A 16,526-nucleotide genomic window follows, 5' to 3' on the forward strand; every position below is an offset into this window, starting at 1 on the left:
CCTGGAAGCCACAGGGACTTAGAGAATCATGCAGACCCTGGGAGATAGAGCCTGAGAGATTCCCCAAAGCCCCTGCAAAACAATCCCAGGGGACCAAACTGTCTCACTGCCCCTGTGGCTTCTTCCTCCCAAGTCCCCAGGTGAGGGCGCAGGGAAGGGTTCTTTAACGCCAAGCACGCATCTTTCTTGTTTCAATATGATGATTCAGGTTGACCCTCTGCTGTTCACTGTTACCATCACCGGTCACCTGGGAAAACAGTACCCTGGGTGTCCTTGTCCTGGCCCTGTCCTCCATCCAAGTCCAAAGGCGTTACTGGCCAGGTCACAAGGATAGGGCCTGAGTGCCTTGGCTTCACATCCAGTATCTACTGGAGGTGGGTGTGCAGCAGCTGGTGACAATGGTAGTTGTCATTCAGCTGGGCACAGGGGCTGCACACTGTAAGTTCTGTCTCTAATATGGACACCTGAACTCCTCAGACCTGACTCCTCAGAACAGGCTCTGATAGCCAAAAGGGAGGGCATGGGGGTGCAGGAGCAGGTCAGGGGGGCCACCCCACTCTTTCAGTACAGCCTCCCCACCCTCTTGCAGATATTTTCAGCATCTTGAGCCCCCCCCCCCCCGCCCCTTGCAAGAGCTCACAGAGGCCCCATCTGCTCCCTTCGCAGGGCGGCTTCTGCAGAGGCTAAGCGGGCACAAGTCCTCAGGAAGGAGACTCTTCAGAGAGAGATACTGCTGACCACTCACTCCTATTGGGACAACGGTTATTATGTTGGTCTCCCTGGTACGTGAGGAGCAGAAAATGCAAAGGTCTTCCACGTATTGCCAATGCTAGGGTGGCCCCATCTGATACCCTAGGGAGGTCCCAGCTGCTCCATGGACCCTCTTAAGGTGATTCAGACTTTAAAGGCAGCCTTGACCGAAAGAGGACGGCTATCCTTCCCAAACAGGGGATGTCACTGGCCTGATATGGGGGAGGTGGATGCAGAGGCAGCCTCTGGAATGTGAAGGCCCCTCTTCCTCGAAGCCCCCTTTCACATTTCCATCCCAGCATCCCCTCTTGACCCACTGTGATGGATGCTTCAGCCTCTGTCGTGGAAGACTGAGCTGGGTAAGGGGTTTCTAGGATCCTGTGGAAGCAAATAAGTCTGCACCTGCTAGAAGGCAGAGCAGCCTCCAGAAAAATCCCCTCTTGGGGAGACTGGTAATTAAGCAGTCATGGCAAACATGTGAAAGATGAACAGCTGGTTGTCTCCCTTTGTTCTTCTGTCTTTGGTTGGAGAACAATTTCATAAGTTACATGTAAAGTTGGGTTCTATCTTTCCTCCACTCATGCCATCCCCTTTGCTTGAAATGACCCCCTCCCCCCATCCTCCCACTACCCTCCACGCCCTTTGGATGATCGGCTAATAATTGATCTTTTCCGATCAGCTCAGGCTGGTGATGTCACAATCCCTGGACACATCTCTATCACTGCATAATCACTGTGTCTTCAACAATAATAAAATTGGCTATGAATGCCTGCTGTGTACCTGGCACTGTTCTCGAATGCTGGCTGTAAACCGGAGAGTCAAATAGATAAAAATCCCTGCCCTCGTGGAATTTACATGCTAGCACATAAAGGTAGACTTAATAAATAAGGATTAATCAAATACACAGTATGTCAGATGGTGATAAGTGTTAGGGAGGAAATGTGGGTCAGAGATCAGAAGCCATGAATTGGTGGTGGGGAGGGTGGAAATTTTAAATGGAGTGTTCATTTAAACCCTCAGTGTGAAAGTGATACGTGAGCAAAAACCTGAAGAAGAGGAGGGAACCAGCCATGGACATGTCTGGGAAGAGATGGGGTAGCTGGGGAAGTCTGTAAGAACAGCAAGTGCAAAGGCCCTGAGGCAGAAACTTGCCAGGTGTGTTCATCACAACTGGAGGGAGTGAGCAGGGAGAGATGTGTTGGTGATAGATAGAGAGAGATAATGGAGTGGGAGTGGGCAGTGGTGTCAGAGGATTGCCCAGGGCCTTTAGAATTGTTGTGAAATCAACTGGGACACCTTTAGAAGGGTTCTAAGCAGATAAGTGATGCAGTCTGACTCAAAATAATCATGCTAGCTGCTGTGTTGAGAATGGTTTGTAGAAGGATAAAGGAGAAGTAGGGAGACCAATGAAGAGGTTATTGCAATACCCAGGGTAAGAGATGGAGATGCCCTAGACCAGGATGGCAGTAATGAAGGTGATGAGAAGTGGCTGAATTTCCAGATAAATTAATGTGAATGCTGCCTTCTGAGGTGAACTCCTTGAGGGCCAGGGCCCTGTCTTGTAAATTTCTATCCTCAGACTGAAGCATAGTACACAATAAGTAATAGGGCACACGACTAATATTTGTTGAATGAATGATTGAGGAGAAATCATTTTTAAATGTTAATAGTAGGAATAATCAGACTCTGGTCTCTTTTTTGAACCTATAAGATCATAGAGCAAATCCTGGGTACCATCCACTTAGATTTCCCAAGCTGACATCATAGAGGAGGCTGTTTGTGGGTGTGCTGAACTGAGAAGTGGGGGGCAAACTGGCTCCAATGCTATTTTTCTTGCTGCAGGACTTCTCAGAGCCTTTAATGCAGTAATGCACAAGTTCCCAACACTTCTTAGTTTAAGGTGCTAAGTGCTTTAGTAATTTTTCCATAGTTCTCCATGGATAAAAGAAATACCTAATCAGCTTCATTTATTATGTAGTAGGATCCGACTAGCTGGATAAGTATATATATCTGAACAATTTTGTAGCTCTTTGAAACAATAGTGATTGTAAGTTGAAAGAAAAGAACTCACTTTTTATTTCGTCCTTAAATAACCACAGATACTTACTAATGCAATGTGTGTACTTGTTGGGCTCTACACAGCTTTTCAAACCTTGGAATCAGATTGGACACTCCTACCCTCATATCTTATTCATTACTGATTGTCACCAGGCACCTACTTTATATGACACCAACCACCAAACACTCAGGTCTGCAAAGATATGATGTCATTTAATGGAATGTAGCTTCACATTGAAACTTAGCTACCTTGAGCTAATACTTTGTGTGTCCAGCAAATATGGACGATCACAGCTTCCCCTGAAAATGTAAAATCTCCCTCGACGCTCTTAAAATACCCCTGCAGGCACCCCCTCTAGGTTACCGTGGCACACAGTTTGGGAACTATGGTGCTACTTTGCGTGCAGCGTTTCCCCAGATCATTGGCGCGTGTTCTCAGGCAAACCTGTTAACAGAACACTGGATAGTATTCCGTGGTCTGGGTTTGGGGAACTGTGGAGAGAGAGCAGGAAGCAAGAATACCTAGAACTCCCTGCTGCAGAGCCAGAAGCTGCAGTTCCACGGGAAGTACTCCTGGGTGTTGACAAAGTGTGCCTAGAGGATTTGCATTTGGAGCTTACAGTGCTGCTCCCCTATTTTTAGACCTCAGCAGGTGGGCCTGCCATGACTCTAGAAAGGGTACGTGGATATTTGGGGGCCTGGCATTGCTCCCACCCACCCATATGTAGGACAGGTCTCCTGGCCTCCAAAAAATACACGGACACGTGCAGCTGAAAGCAGAGCTGTGTAATTCCAACCATGTTTTCTGGATAGACTGGGACATTTGCAAGAAGATCCTTTGGACTTAAGCTGGGGTTTTTCAGCAGCTATCTGGCTAATGCCAGGTCACTCTCAGAAATGGGGGTTTGTTACAAGGATCCCCAGATCCTGGGGGCAGCAGAAGAACCATCTCTGCATATTTTTGGTTATTGTGGGTCTCAGGGCTTCCGAGACCAAGGGTGTCAGTGTCAGTGCTCTTATAACCAATGTAGCAGCAACATGATTTCCGAGAGCTGCCCACTCTGGGCATTTCATTTCCCAGAGAGTGTTTCATGGAACCCCAGCCCATAGGATGCTCTGGGGGGAAAAAGCATTTATGGTATATAGACTTAAAAGGCCAGAAAGGCCAAGTTTCCCAGGTTTCCCGGTATTAGCAGCTCTTGATGAAATGCAAATGGGAATTACTAGAGAGGACATGCGTCTGTAGGGGTGTGTATGTGTGTCTGTGTATTGTGTGTGATTATGACTAATGTCCATCAATTACCTGAAAATTACTAGATGATACCTGTAATGACAGTTCTGTTTTTAGCTTAATGGTTTATGTATCTAACTAGTAGCTCCTGTCTGGAGTGAGACTGCTGGCAAATCAAAACACTATTTGCCAAGCCTGTCAGTGTGACAAATGCTGCTTACATTTACTCTTTTATTCCCAAGGTCAGTTGACATGTCTTTTTTTTTTTATATGTATATATCTCTGTTTGATGTGCTAAGAGCCTTAAATAAGAGCCACTCAATAAAGGCCCAATTTGTTGTATTACTGTTTATGCCTGGGTAGTTCTATATTTGTTGGGGTCTTTAAGATTGCCAGGAAGACATGCACGGGTCACCCTCAGAAATGGGAATTTCTTATGAGGAGCTCCAGGTCTTGGGGCAGCACAGGAACCATGTCTTCAGCTTTTTGGTGTCCCTATGGGTTGGTTTCAGGGCTTCTGAGACTGGGATCCCCAGCAGCCTCCTGGCCCAATGGAGCAATCAGCTCAAGTTCTGTGACCTGCCTACTCTGAGCATATCATTTCCTAGAGAAGGTTCCACAGAACCCCAGTCTATATAAGAATAAAAGGGTTTATGATCAACTATGTTGGGGAATTGTTACATAATCCATTCCTGCCTGGGAAGTTTACTATTAGCTTTTTAAAAACCTCCACAAGTACCTTATTTTTTGTTTTGTTTGTGAAAAATCTTTGCTTAACTTTGTTGAACCCAGCATTTCCCATTTCTGTTTAACCACTGAACACCCTAGGATATCCTTTGGAGTATAAGCTAGTATTTGTACTTTCCAGAAGAATCTGATTGTCTTCATTTGTCACCCCTGTGTTGGGGGCTCCAAGATCACTCTTACAATGATGGGCTAGGGGGACTCACAGGATTCAGCATATTTGCTCTCCTGGTTACAGTGAAAGGGTACGGAGCAAAACAGCAAAGGAAAACCATGCATGGGGTGAAGTCTGGGGACAGAAACCAGGCACAGGCTTCCAAAAGTCCTCTCCCAGTGGAGTCACGTGAAACATGCTTACTCCCCCCAGCAATGAACTGTGACAGCACGTGTGAAATGTCGCCCCCTGGGGAAGCTCATTGGAGACTCAGTGCCCAGAGGTTTAACTGGGGACAGAGTGTATAGGCACCCTCTGCCTGGCAGGTACCAAAGTTCCAGACTCCCAGAGGGAGCCAGGTGGTCAGTATAAACCACAATGTTTGTACCAATAGTTTAGGACTCTCTTATCAGTCCTGGGAATTGTGGGGATCCTCCTGAAATCCATGTTCCAGGTGCCAGCCAAGGGCCAGCCCTGTAAACTGGCATTTCAAAGGGCAACGGTCAAGCCTTTTCTGTCCATTTTCTAGTAGCTGAATATTAATTCATTCTATATGTATTTGTCTAATCAGCTCAGGTTGCTATAACAAAAATTCCATAGTCTGGGTTTCTTATATAAACAACAGAGATTTATTTCCCATCGTTCTGGGGGTTGAAAGGCTAAGATTTCGGGTGCCAGGACGGTAAGGATCTGGTAAGAACCATGTTCCAGGTTGCAGACTGCCACCTTCTCCTTGTATCCTCGCATGGTGGAGAGCAGAGAGGAAGCAAGCTTTCCCGAGACTCTTGTAAGGGCAGTAATCCCATTGAAGAGTGCTCCACCCTCGCAGCCTCATTGATTCCTAATTACTTTCCAGAGGCCCCACTTCCTAATACCATCACATTCCCTGGGGGTGTTGGGTTTCAACGTACCAATTTTGGGGGATATATTCAGTCCATTAACAATAGTCCATCTTATATATGCTAGTGATACAAAGAAGAAATTAAAGGTAGTCCTTACCTTTGAGGGACTTACCATCGAGAAGGAAAGACAACTACATCACAGGTAATTCAATAAGAAAATCAGTTCATTATGATTTGAATGAATATTGCAAAAGAGAAGTACTCTCTTCTCAGAGGATGTTTCCTCTGAGGATCCTTCTCAGGGATCCCCAAATTCTTTCCCAGAGGAAGTAACATTCAAACTGAGACCCCAGAAGCTAGTGGAAGATGGGTGGGTGAGGTGGTGATGGCTTCAGTGGCTAAGCAGAAGAGCAGTGCATGCAGCCCCCCCCGGGGGGGGCAGCATATGCAAAGGCCCTGGGGTAGGAAGAAACATGGAACATTCAAGAGAAAGGTAGAGGCCAGTATGGGTGCAGGGGAGAGAGCAAGGAGAAGAGAGATGTGAGCGGAGGCAGAGAGAAAGGCAGGCCCATTACTGCAAGGGCAAAGCTTTGAGCCACATGACCCAAGGGACAATCTGTCTCTGTCTCTCCCAGTCATCATGCCCCTGGAGCTGACTAGATCTCTGGTTTCACTTGAGGCCTGGAGCACCAGCTGCAACAGGCAAAATGAATCTCTAATGATAGAAATCAGATGAGCAACTGCCCTGGTGCGTTAGGCGACAGACTGAGAAAGGACCACGGGGGGAGCTTTTTGGGGTGATGGTAACGTTCTCTGTCTTCTCTGGGTTAGTAGTTATACACAGATGTGATGTGTTTGTCAAAATTCCCCGAATTTAGTCACTTATTAACAGTAATAGTTAGCTCATGAAAAGTTTATTTCTTGCCATATTGCATGTTCAAAAATGGCTTGCAGGGCTGTCTGCTTAGAGGGATCACCCAGAGACCCCGGTTGACAGAGACTCAGTATCACTGCAGCAAGGAAAAGGGAAGAGGAATTCAGCAAAAGGAATATAGTCTTCTTGAGACTCCTTCCCTGAAACAGCACACTTGGCTGCTACTCACGCATCCTTGGCAAAGCCAATGCCATGGCCAGGCTGTCCTCAGCAAGGGTCGGGAGGGGCTATGCCACCATGAGTCTGGAAGGAAAGCTGAAGATACGTGAGGGGTACCAGTGACTTACACAGGGACCCTCGAGAATGCAAAATAGACTAGTCTGGGAGGTCAGGAACGTATCTTTCTGAAAATAGTGTTGAAATATTTGCAGTGAGATTTGAATAATAAGAAGGGGTTAACCAGACAAGCAGGTGGAGGGGATGTGAGACAGTGTGCTAAAAAGGAAACAGCATGTGCAAAGATCCTGAAGATGGAGGAGGGGAGGGTTGGCACATTGAGGGAACTGAAGCCAGCTGTGTACGAAGGTGGTGGGCGGGGAGAGAGGCGGGAAAGAGTATTTTATCACTGACACTGTTTGGAGTGCGGACTCCTGTGATAATAAGAAGTGGAAATTCCAAGTCTGTTTTATTATGGTCTTCAAGTTCTGCACAGGAAATGCACCCATTACCGCCCGCACTTGGGTTGACCACTGCCCCGCCCTTGACCAAAGAAGCCTGAGGGGGTTGGTGCCAGGCAGGGTGTAGGGGAGAGAATCTGACAGGAGCCGATCATGCAGGTTTGATGGGCATCCTTAGGGTTTTGACCTTAATTCTAAGGATAGTCGGAAGCCATTGATGGATTCTGAACTGGGACAGTGAAGTTTGGCGTCATGGGCATCACCAGTTTCCAAGACTCTTGGTTACTCTGGGCAGGGAGGCAAAAGCAAAGAGAAGGCTCTTGAGGAAGTGGCAGAGACAAGAAGCCTTGATAAAGTGAAAGAAGAGTATTAGCTTACATCTGTGGCCGTGCCACCTGTTGGCACAAGCTGCTCTCTGCACGTGTCAGAGTCAACAGGGAGATAACCAACAGTAATAGGCGTCTCTGGCCTTTCTTGCCTTCCTTTTACACCATTTCTCTAATAGGTCTGGATTGCGCTATTGAAGGATGCCTCCTCACTCCTTTCAATATAGCATTTAGACTTGTCAGGTAAAAGATGGGAAAGTCTGAAAATTTTATTTGCTTATTCCAACATGCAACATGATAACTCCTTCTGACTTGTGGGCTCATCGGCTTGTCTAAAATCGATTCTGTGATAAGGAGTGGGTGAGGGAAGAGCCGTCAGTGGGGCAGAGGAATGATGAGTCAAGCATCCAGATGGGGAGAAGCAAGCTATCCCGCCCCCTCCTCCATGCTAAATTTTAACTGCCAAGCCTGGGAAATAGCAGAGCAGTGGTAAATATCTGATTAGAGAAAATGCCTAGTAAGCTGCAATTCCATATATTGCAAGTGATAAAACTAATTGTTTGTTGACAGTGTACATTAGCTGTTCACAGCTTGTGCCAATATAGTACCAGGAAACTTGGGTCTGGGAAGCTTTAATGGAACCTCAAAGATATCGTGGGATTAGCTAGGGGAATCAAATCAACAAGTTCTATTCAATGGGCAGAATGCCATTCCCAGAGGTGAATTCTGGGAGAAGCTTTGGTGAGATGTGAGTTTCCTCCGCGAAGCTGTGTGTTGTTGAAGGAAAGCCTCTTCTTGGACTGAGAATCTGGGAAGGGCCCTGGGACGTAATTCTGGTGCACGTGGGTGAGAGGCAAGTTGAAGCTACTGTGAACTGGGCCCACTTGGAGGTAGAGACAAATGAGGGCCAGCTGGGATGGAGCCTGAAGATCAGATCCAAATAGAGGTCTGGCCCCTTTGGGGATAACTTAGTATTTTGATATCGGGATCCATTGGGGCTGCCAGTCTGGCATCTGCACACATGACTGTCTGGGTCTGGGGAAGGATGTCTGGTGCACGGGCAAGTCGGTGGGAAGCCAGGGCACAAAGAGTGGTGATCTGGAGGCCAGGGTTATGGTCCTGGTGGCGAGGCATTTCCAGCAAAGATCCAGCCAGGGATGCAGGTGTGTGTGTTTCTGAGGGAGTAATGTAGGGATTGGAATGAACAGGAGGCAGCTGAAGGGAGGGGCCCACCAAGGACCAAGGCTCAATCTAAGTAGTGAGTTTAGGTCAGATCTAATGGAAGACCAAGGTGTTGTCCAGTAAAAATATAATGTAAGCCACATATATGATAGGTAAAAACTTTTAATTTTGAAACAATTAAGAGATTCATGGGAATTTGCAAAGATAGTACAGAGATGTTCCATGTACCCGATACCCAATGGGTACATCTCACGTAACTACAGTACAGTGTCAAAGCCGGGAAACACGTTGGCACAATGTGTCTGCATAATTCATTTTTATCACGTGTGGATTCATGTCACCGCCAGCACAATCAAGATGCAGAGCTGTTCCATCACCGCTAAGATCTCCCTCGTGCTACCCTTTTATAGTCACCCCGCTCCCCTTCCCCTCCCCATCCCTAACCCCGGGCAACCACTAATCTGTTTCCCGTCTCTTGAATGTTGTCATTCCCAGAATGTTATATAAATGGAAGCATCTGGTATGTCATCTCTTGAGATAAGCTTTTTTTCCCTCTCTGCCTAATGCCCTAGAGATCCCTCCCAGTTGTTACACATATCAGAAGACCATTCGTTTTTATTGCTCAGTAGTATTCCGTGGCATGGATGTACTGCAGTCGGTTTAATTATTCCCCTGATACAGGACATTTTGGTTGTTTCCAGTTAGGGGCTATTACAAAAACAAACAAACAAGCAAACAAAGCTGCCCCAAACAATCATGTGCAGGTTTTTGTGTGGACATTGGTTTTCATTTCTCTGGGATAAACGCCTAGGAGTGTGATTGCCGAGTTATGCGATTAGTGTATGTGTGATATTTTTGGAACTGCCTGTTTTCCAGGGTGTCTGTACCATTTTACATTCTACCAGCAAATTATGAGAGACCCAGCCGCTCTGCATTGTCACTAGCCTTTGGTATTGTCACTATTTTTTATTTTTACCTGTTCTAATGATACAAAGCAATCTCTCATCATGGTCTTAATTTGCATTTCCCTAATGGTGAATGGTGTTCATGTGCTTATTTGCCACCTGGATATCCCCTTCAGTGCAATGTCTCTTCGTGTCTTTTGCCGATTTTCCAATTGGACTGTTAGATCCTTGCCTTAATCTCAGTCAGTCTGTCGCCATCAAGTGTGATGTTAGCTGTAGTATTTTTGTAGATGCTCTTTATCAAGTCAGGGAGTTTCCTTCTGTTAGTTTTATGAAAGCTTTTTTTTTTTTTTTAAATCAGGAATGGTTGTTGAATTCTGTCCAGTGCTTTTTCTGCATCAGTTGATACAATCATATGGTTTTTCTACTTTTGGCCTGTTAATATGGTGGCTATTGACTGATTTTCAAATATTGAACCAGTCTTGCATGCTTGGAATAAACCCCACTTAGTTATGGTGTATAATTATTTTTATGTGTTGCTGAATTCTCTTTGCTAGTATTTTGTTAAGGCATTTTGTGTTTACATTCTGTGGGATATTGGTCTTTAGTTTTCTTTATTTGTACTGTCTTTGGTTTGGGTGTGGGTAATACTCGCATCATAAAATATGTTTGTTACTGACCCTTCTTCCTCTATTTTCTGGAAGAGGTTGTATAGAATTGCTGTAAATTCTTTATACATTTTGTAAGAATTCTCTATTGCAACCTTCTGGGCCTGGTTATTTCTTTTTGGGGAGTTTTTAAATTACTAATTCAATTTCCTTAATAGCTATAGGGCTGTTCAAATGATCTATTTCATATTGGGAAAGTTACGGTAGTTTGTGCTTTTCAAGGAACAGGTCCATTTCATCTAATTTACACACACAAATGTATGTGTGTAATCTGTGGTATTTCTTTATTATCATTTTGATAACTACAGGGTCTGTTTTCCTTAACCCTTGCCAGCTCTGGATATTTGCCAATCTGATAGGTGAAAAATGAGCCTTGTGTATTGAGTTTTCATATTTTTCATATTTTTGTTATTAGGTAGAGCGTCTTTCTGTCTTTGTATCCTTTGCTCTTTTCGTCCTTCCTTGTTTATCTTTTTTCATATTGATTTATAAGTGTTCTTTATAGATTATGAATATTAAACCTCTTCAGCTCATATATATTTACATAATCTTCCAAGTTTGCACTTTTCTCTATATCTTTTTGATACTTTCTTTTCCTCCACATCCATGCTCTAAATTTTCATGTAATTGAATCGTTCAATATTTTCCTTTAAGACTTTCCGGGGTTTTATGCTGTATTCATCAATACTTCATCAATTTCAAGAGACAGAACCCCAATCAAACTAGACTGAATGAAAAGAAATAAGAAAAGAAGAAAGGAAAAAGAAGAGAGAAAAGAAGGGAGAAGGAAGGAAGGAAGGAGGGAAGGAAGGTTGTCTCATGTAACTGGCTCTGCAGAGGCAGATCTTTCTGCATGGCTGGATTAAGAATCTTCATGATATTTCATCAGGACTCCATCTCTCTTCTCTTTTCACCGTTCAGCTTTGTCTTGATCTACAAGAGATATCATTTTCTCTAAAGCAGATAGTCTCTGTGAAATGGTAAAAAAAAGAGTGCTGGCAGTCCCGAGCTTACGTTCTAATGATTTAGAATCTAACAATAAAAGACTCTCGAAGTCTGTATATTACATCCCATGGAAGGACTCAGAATGACTCTGCTTGGGTTATGTATCCTCCTCCCTCTTCTCCATGCCTTGAACCAGTCCATAAAGATGAGATACGTGTCATGATTGCTCATGTGCCCAGTGCTCTGGCTAGTGAGCAGGTGGGGTACCTGTCAGAACCCCTTGCAATGACCATTCTCTGAAAGAATGCTGGGCAGGTAGAAGCCAAAGGAGTTGTCTGAACATGTCATGCTTAGAAACACCTTCCCCAGCATAAGATGATTAGAAAATAGTTTGTCTTCTTCTAACATGTATGGTTTCGTTATTTTACCTATGAATGTTTGGCCCATGTGAGAAAATGAGGGAGATGGAGACAGAAAGACAGGGGAGGAGGGGCCAGGAAAATGGGCTGGTGGGGGGCCCCTTTGCTGGGTGTTTTTATACCTGAAGAGAAGATGACTTTGAAACTTACTTGGTCACTCGTTTTACAGTTTGATTACTTTGCCTTCTCTTTTCCTTGAATTTATTCTAAGTTAACAGGAGTCCTATATGATTAGGATGGTGGGAAGGGCCAGGGCTTCACTGAGCACAGGGCTTTTTATGGTGGGGTTAGCAAATATCTGACTTAATTTGTTTGAACCCAATACTTGTGCCCTCCAGGGGACATCTGGGCACTCAGATATTATATAGCCATGGGAGGTATGGAGATGAATCCAGGAGCTACACAGATACCCAGGCTACTTTAAAATGGAGGTAAAGAAGGGGAGGGTATAGCTCAGGTGGTAGAGTGCATGCTTAGCATGCATGAGGTCCTGGATTCAGTCCCCAGTGCCTCCTCTAAAAAAAAAAAAATAATAATAAGATAAACCTAATTAGCTCACCCCCCGAAGAAATAATTTAAAAAAAGAAAAAAAAATTTTTAAATGGAGGTAAAGGTACACCTTGAATTCCCTCCCAGAGCTCTGCTGGGGTGGGGATAGGCAAATGAGCCTCAGGTAGAGGAGAAAGGAGAAAGGTGGACAGGAGACTGGCCACCCCCCCCACCTTTGTGCACCATAACATCACCTATGGGGGCCACCATGTGTGGATGCCCAGCAATGGACAACTTCTTTCCTAAAATATGTTCCCAAGTATTCAGTGAAAGCTTCATTATTGTATCTTTTTCACATTAGAAGAATCTTTTAAAAATTACTCTCTTGTGCAAAAAACATTATTTCAGGTTCAACAATTCCTTTCTTTACACCTCTGTTTCTTTTTTTTTTCCACTTAACTTGCAGGAAAAAAAATTAAGCGTTTTAATTTTAAAAGCACGTACAATACAATCCCATTTGTATGAAATTATTTCATTGAATATGATCCGAACTACTGATCCTTCCATCTCTTTGTATGTCAACTGTCAAGAATGATTATTTCTAGATTGTACTGGGTTTTTATTTTTTGCTTTCATCTTTTAAAAATAATAAGCACTTATGTCTGTAAGAGCAGCAGACCTGTTCCTTTTAAAGAATAAAGTCTATGATAAGACACATCCACATTCTTCTGCTTGAGTTGGATCTATTTCCCTCTGTATGTGAATAAATATTGTCTATTGGCGATTAGTTGTTGAAAATTTGTGGCGGGGTCTACCCAGAGCCTCAGAGGACCTCAGCCAGAAAAGGAAGGGTCAGGAAAAGAAACTGGAGCAGGAGAAGAGACATAAATGAGGCAGGCCTCCAGGTCAGGGGTAACCCGTGGCTTGGGGGCAGTAGCCCCCATGTTTCTGTGACGGCAGGCTTGCTGGTTTCCACCCCCTCTGCGGAGAATCACTGTCATTGAACACCTTGCATGTGCCTGGCATTCAGCTTCTTTCACTGTCCTCCCAAGATCAGCATCGGGCATCCAGTAGGCGCTCAATAAATGCTTAAGGATGTGCAGTTCCGAAGGGGGTCATCCTCCCTCAATCTCACCTCCTTGTCTTTCAGGCTCACAGGTTTTCAGCTGCCAGCCACCATCGTCAGCGCAGCCACCACCCTCTCTCTGCGCCTCATCAGTGACTACGCGGTCAGTGCCCAGGGCTTTCACGCCAGCTACGAAGGTAAGTGTCTCGGCCCCGCGTCGGGAGTCTGATGTGTGAGGTCGTAGTAGCTGCAGGCCGGGCTGCGCTGTTCTCCGCTGCAGGGAAGGACATCTTCAGATTCAGCTTGTACCTGTCCCCGCAAAGCTGGTTACTAACCAGTAACTCAGTTACTTAAATTGCCCCTGCCGCGTTTCCAGGAAACTGAGAGTTGGAATTGGAGCTGAGCTGCGGTCCTTTATCCCGGGGGCCTGGTAACATCTCTATCTTTCCTCTTTAACTGGGTATTGCTGTGTTTTTATTTCTTTAATTCTGTTTCCTGTTGGGCTTAATTGTATTATCAGGTACCTCAGCTTGGTTTCAGGAAATAAGAGAGATATAAACCCTAAGTAAAAGGAATGAAAGAAGTAGCTGGCAAAAAAATTTTTTGCTCCATATAGTGACTGCAAAGAGTCAGTTTTAGATCATTCAGAGAAGAACAATCCATTTTTCCTTAATAGCATAGATTAGGGTTTCTTGGTTTGAGTTATGCAAATAATTTCCACTTCTCTCAGCCTGTTTAAATATGGTGTTAGCATTCAAATTAACACTAATATCTTCAGATTATACACTATTATTATTATTAACTTTATTATGTTAGTTCAGAAGGTGGTACTTCTAGATCTCTGTCATTTCCCTGGGAAATTTACATCTCATTAATAGGTAATTGTGCTGCTCTTGGCTAAGACTCATACTGCTATTTTATGTTGAGATCATTAATAGGCATATTTTAAGACTATTAGTGATAATTAATAACAGTAATGACATAACACCCTGGTAAAGCATGCCAGTTATTCGAAAGCTTTCTTCCTCTTGCCTCTAAGAACTGAAGAATAAGACTCTTTCTTGAATGAAGCTATAGCAATACAGAAATAGATACCACCTTTGTCTTGGCTAGGAATACACCACGCAAAGAGGGCAGAGTCTACCTCCTGTTGGTGGGGGTGTGGGGAACACAGTTTGATGCTTTAACCTGAGTATTTGAGGGCTCCCGAGAAGGTCTCAGTTAGTTTTAACTGAAGATACTGAGAAGGCTCCAGAGAAAGCTTCACATGCCTTTAACTGAGGGCTTCTGGCTCAACTCCAGATTGCTTTAACTGAGGGCTCCTGAAAATACCTGCCTGTCTTTCAAAGTGAAGTCTCCTGACAGAGCCCAGCTTATTTTGGCAAAATAATAATCTCCTCCCCAAATCAGGTGTGTGATCTTGGTCATCCAGGTTATGTCTCCACCCTGAACCCTTGGCCCAGAACCCAGACAAGTTTTCTCCGAGCCTGAGCTACAACCTCCTGACTAAGGGAGTCCTCTCTGGAAGCTTCTTAAGAGTCTCTCTGGCCATGAGCTCCTCCCACAGTCTCTTGGCCTTGGGGAGGCTGGCTGTGTTTGGGGCTGGTGCGGATAATGAATCATTGACACTAGAGCTGGCAGCTGCAGAGATCCTGGGAGGGGCTGACACCCAGGGGGACCCGGCTGGGAGTCGTGGCGTCCTCATTTAGTAATCCTTGTGGATATTTGTCTGAGGCCAGAACTTTCATGAGGCTTTAGGAGAAAAGTGTTCTATTGATCCCTGACCACACTTCCCTCTCTGAGAAACGATGCCAAGTGTTTCTCCACCATGCAGAGCAGAGCTGAAGATACATTCACAGAGCCTTTTAAAATCAGAGGCTTTAGCCTGGAATTCATGGAGAGGTCTACAGCAGAGTGTCAAATGTCTTCAAATCCCTTGAAATTAGATGCAGAATCCACAGTGTATAAGGATATGTGTATTTTTCTCTTGGAAGGGCCTAGAACAGGATCAAAAACTATAGTCCCCTTGGCTAAATCCAGCTCCTGGCTTGTTTTTGTAAATAAAGTTTATCAGAACACAGCCAAGCCCATTTGCCAACAATGCCTATAACTGTACGCACTGCAGCTTCAGCTAAGTTATTGCCACGGAGACCACATGGCCCGCAAAACTGAAAATACTTATTATCTGGCCCTTTACCAAAAAAGGGGGTTGATTCCTGGTCTAGAGCTGTGCTACCCGATACAGTAGCCTTTAACCACATGCCTCTATTTGTATTAAAATTAATAAAAATTTCACGCCATTTAGAATTCAGTTTCTCAGTTGCACCAGCCTCCATGTGTGGCCTGTGGCTACCATGTGGGGCAGCACAGAGAACATTTTTATCATTTCAGAAAATCCTCCTAGACAGGGCTGGGCTAGGGCTTCCGTCTCCTGGATTCAAAGGTTACGGAATGCTAGGACAAAGTGGAGCCCGGTGGGTTCCTCTTCCCAGCTGCTTGGCCCAGCGGAGGCAGCCTAGCAGTGACAATGCTTGGTATCCTGGCGCAGGACCAACAGGGCAGAAGGAAGGACCTGCCCTCCCTCAGCCACATGATGGTGGCAAGTCTCCAAATCATTGGCCCTGAGAAGACAAAGGCTCCAGGCAAGGCCCAGGCAAGTCCTGGACAGGTCCAAGCAGGCTGCTGTAGCTGAGCGCGCCTCCACGTGGCCACCTGGGCAGGGCTTCTGCCAGCTCCACAGTCTGGGCGGCTGCTGGCTTCCTGCGTCCTGGCGGAGGGGCCCACAGATGTTAGCAGAAGCTAACAAGGGAGTCAGGTATGGAGAAGCCAAGGCTGAGGCTGTGACCAAAGTCCACTGATCTGGCTCTGAGCTGGACCATGGGGCAGTTTGTGCATCCAGAAAAGTGTGAGTTGCACTGACTTCTGGGACACTCAGAGTGGGGAGGCCAAGAGGGAAGGTGGGAGGGACCAGAAGGGGCAGCCTCTGCTGGGATTAACCCCGTAAAATATTGCGGCCACAGTGGGGGCCTGGGCCCTCTTTATCACTGGACTTAAGACACAGGATAATCCCATATTTAGGGATTTCCTGATAAATACTCGTTTCTTGGGCCTGTAACTGACTAACTGGGTAAACGTGGGCAGATCTTTTAAACTCTCTGGGTCTCACTGGGGATAGGGGAGATCCACTAGTCAAAAC

At 45.2% G+C, this 16,526-nt stretch overlaps 1 protein-coding gene across 1 annotated transcript in view; it reads left to right on the top strand.

Annotated features, from left to right (window-relative positions):
• The window catches only part of CSMD2 (CUB and Sushi multiple domains 2), a 575,735-nt gene that overhangs the window by 88,637 nt on the left and 470,572 nt on the right, over nt 1-16,526 (top strand). The window contains exon 3 of the mRNA XM_074376903.1: nt 13,415-13,527. Coding sequence (XP_074233004.1) covers nt 13,415-13,527 — 113 coding nt within the window. The remainder of the gene's footprint in view (nt 1-13,414; nt 13,528-16,526) is intronic.

The sequence above is a fragment of the Camelus bactrianus genome, chromosome 13 (assembly GCF_048773025.1).
Source record: "Camelus bactrianus isolate YW-2024 breed Bactrian camel chromosome 13, ASM4877302v1, whole genome shotgun sequence".
NCBI lineage: Eukaryota > Metazoa > Chordata > Mammalia > Artiodactyla > Camelidae > Camelus > Camelus bactrianus.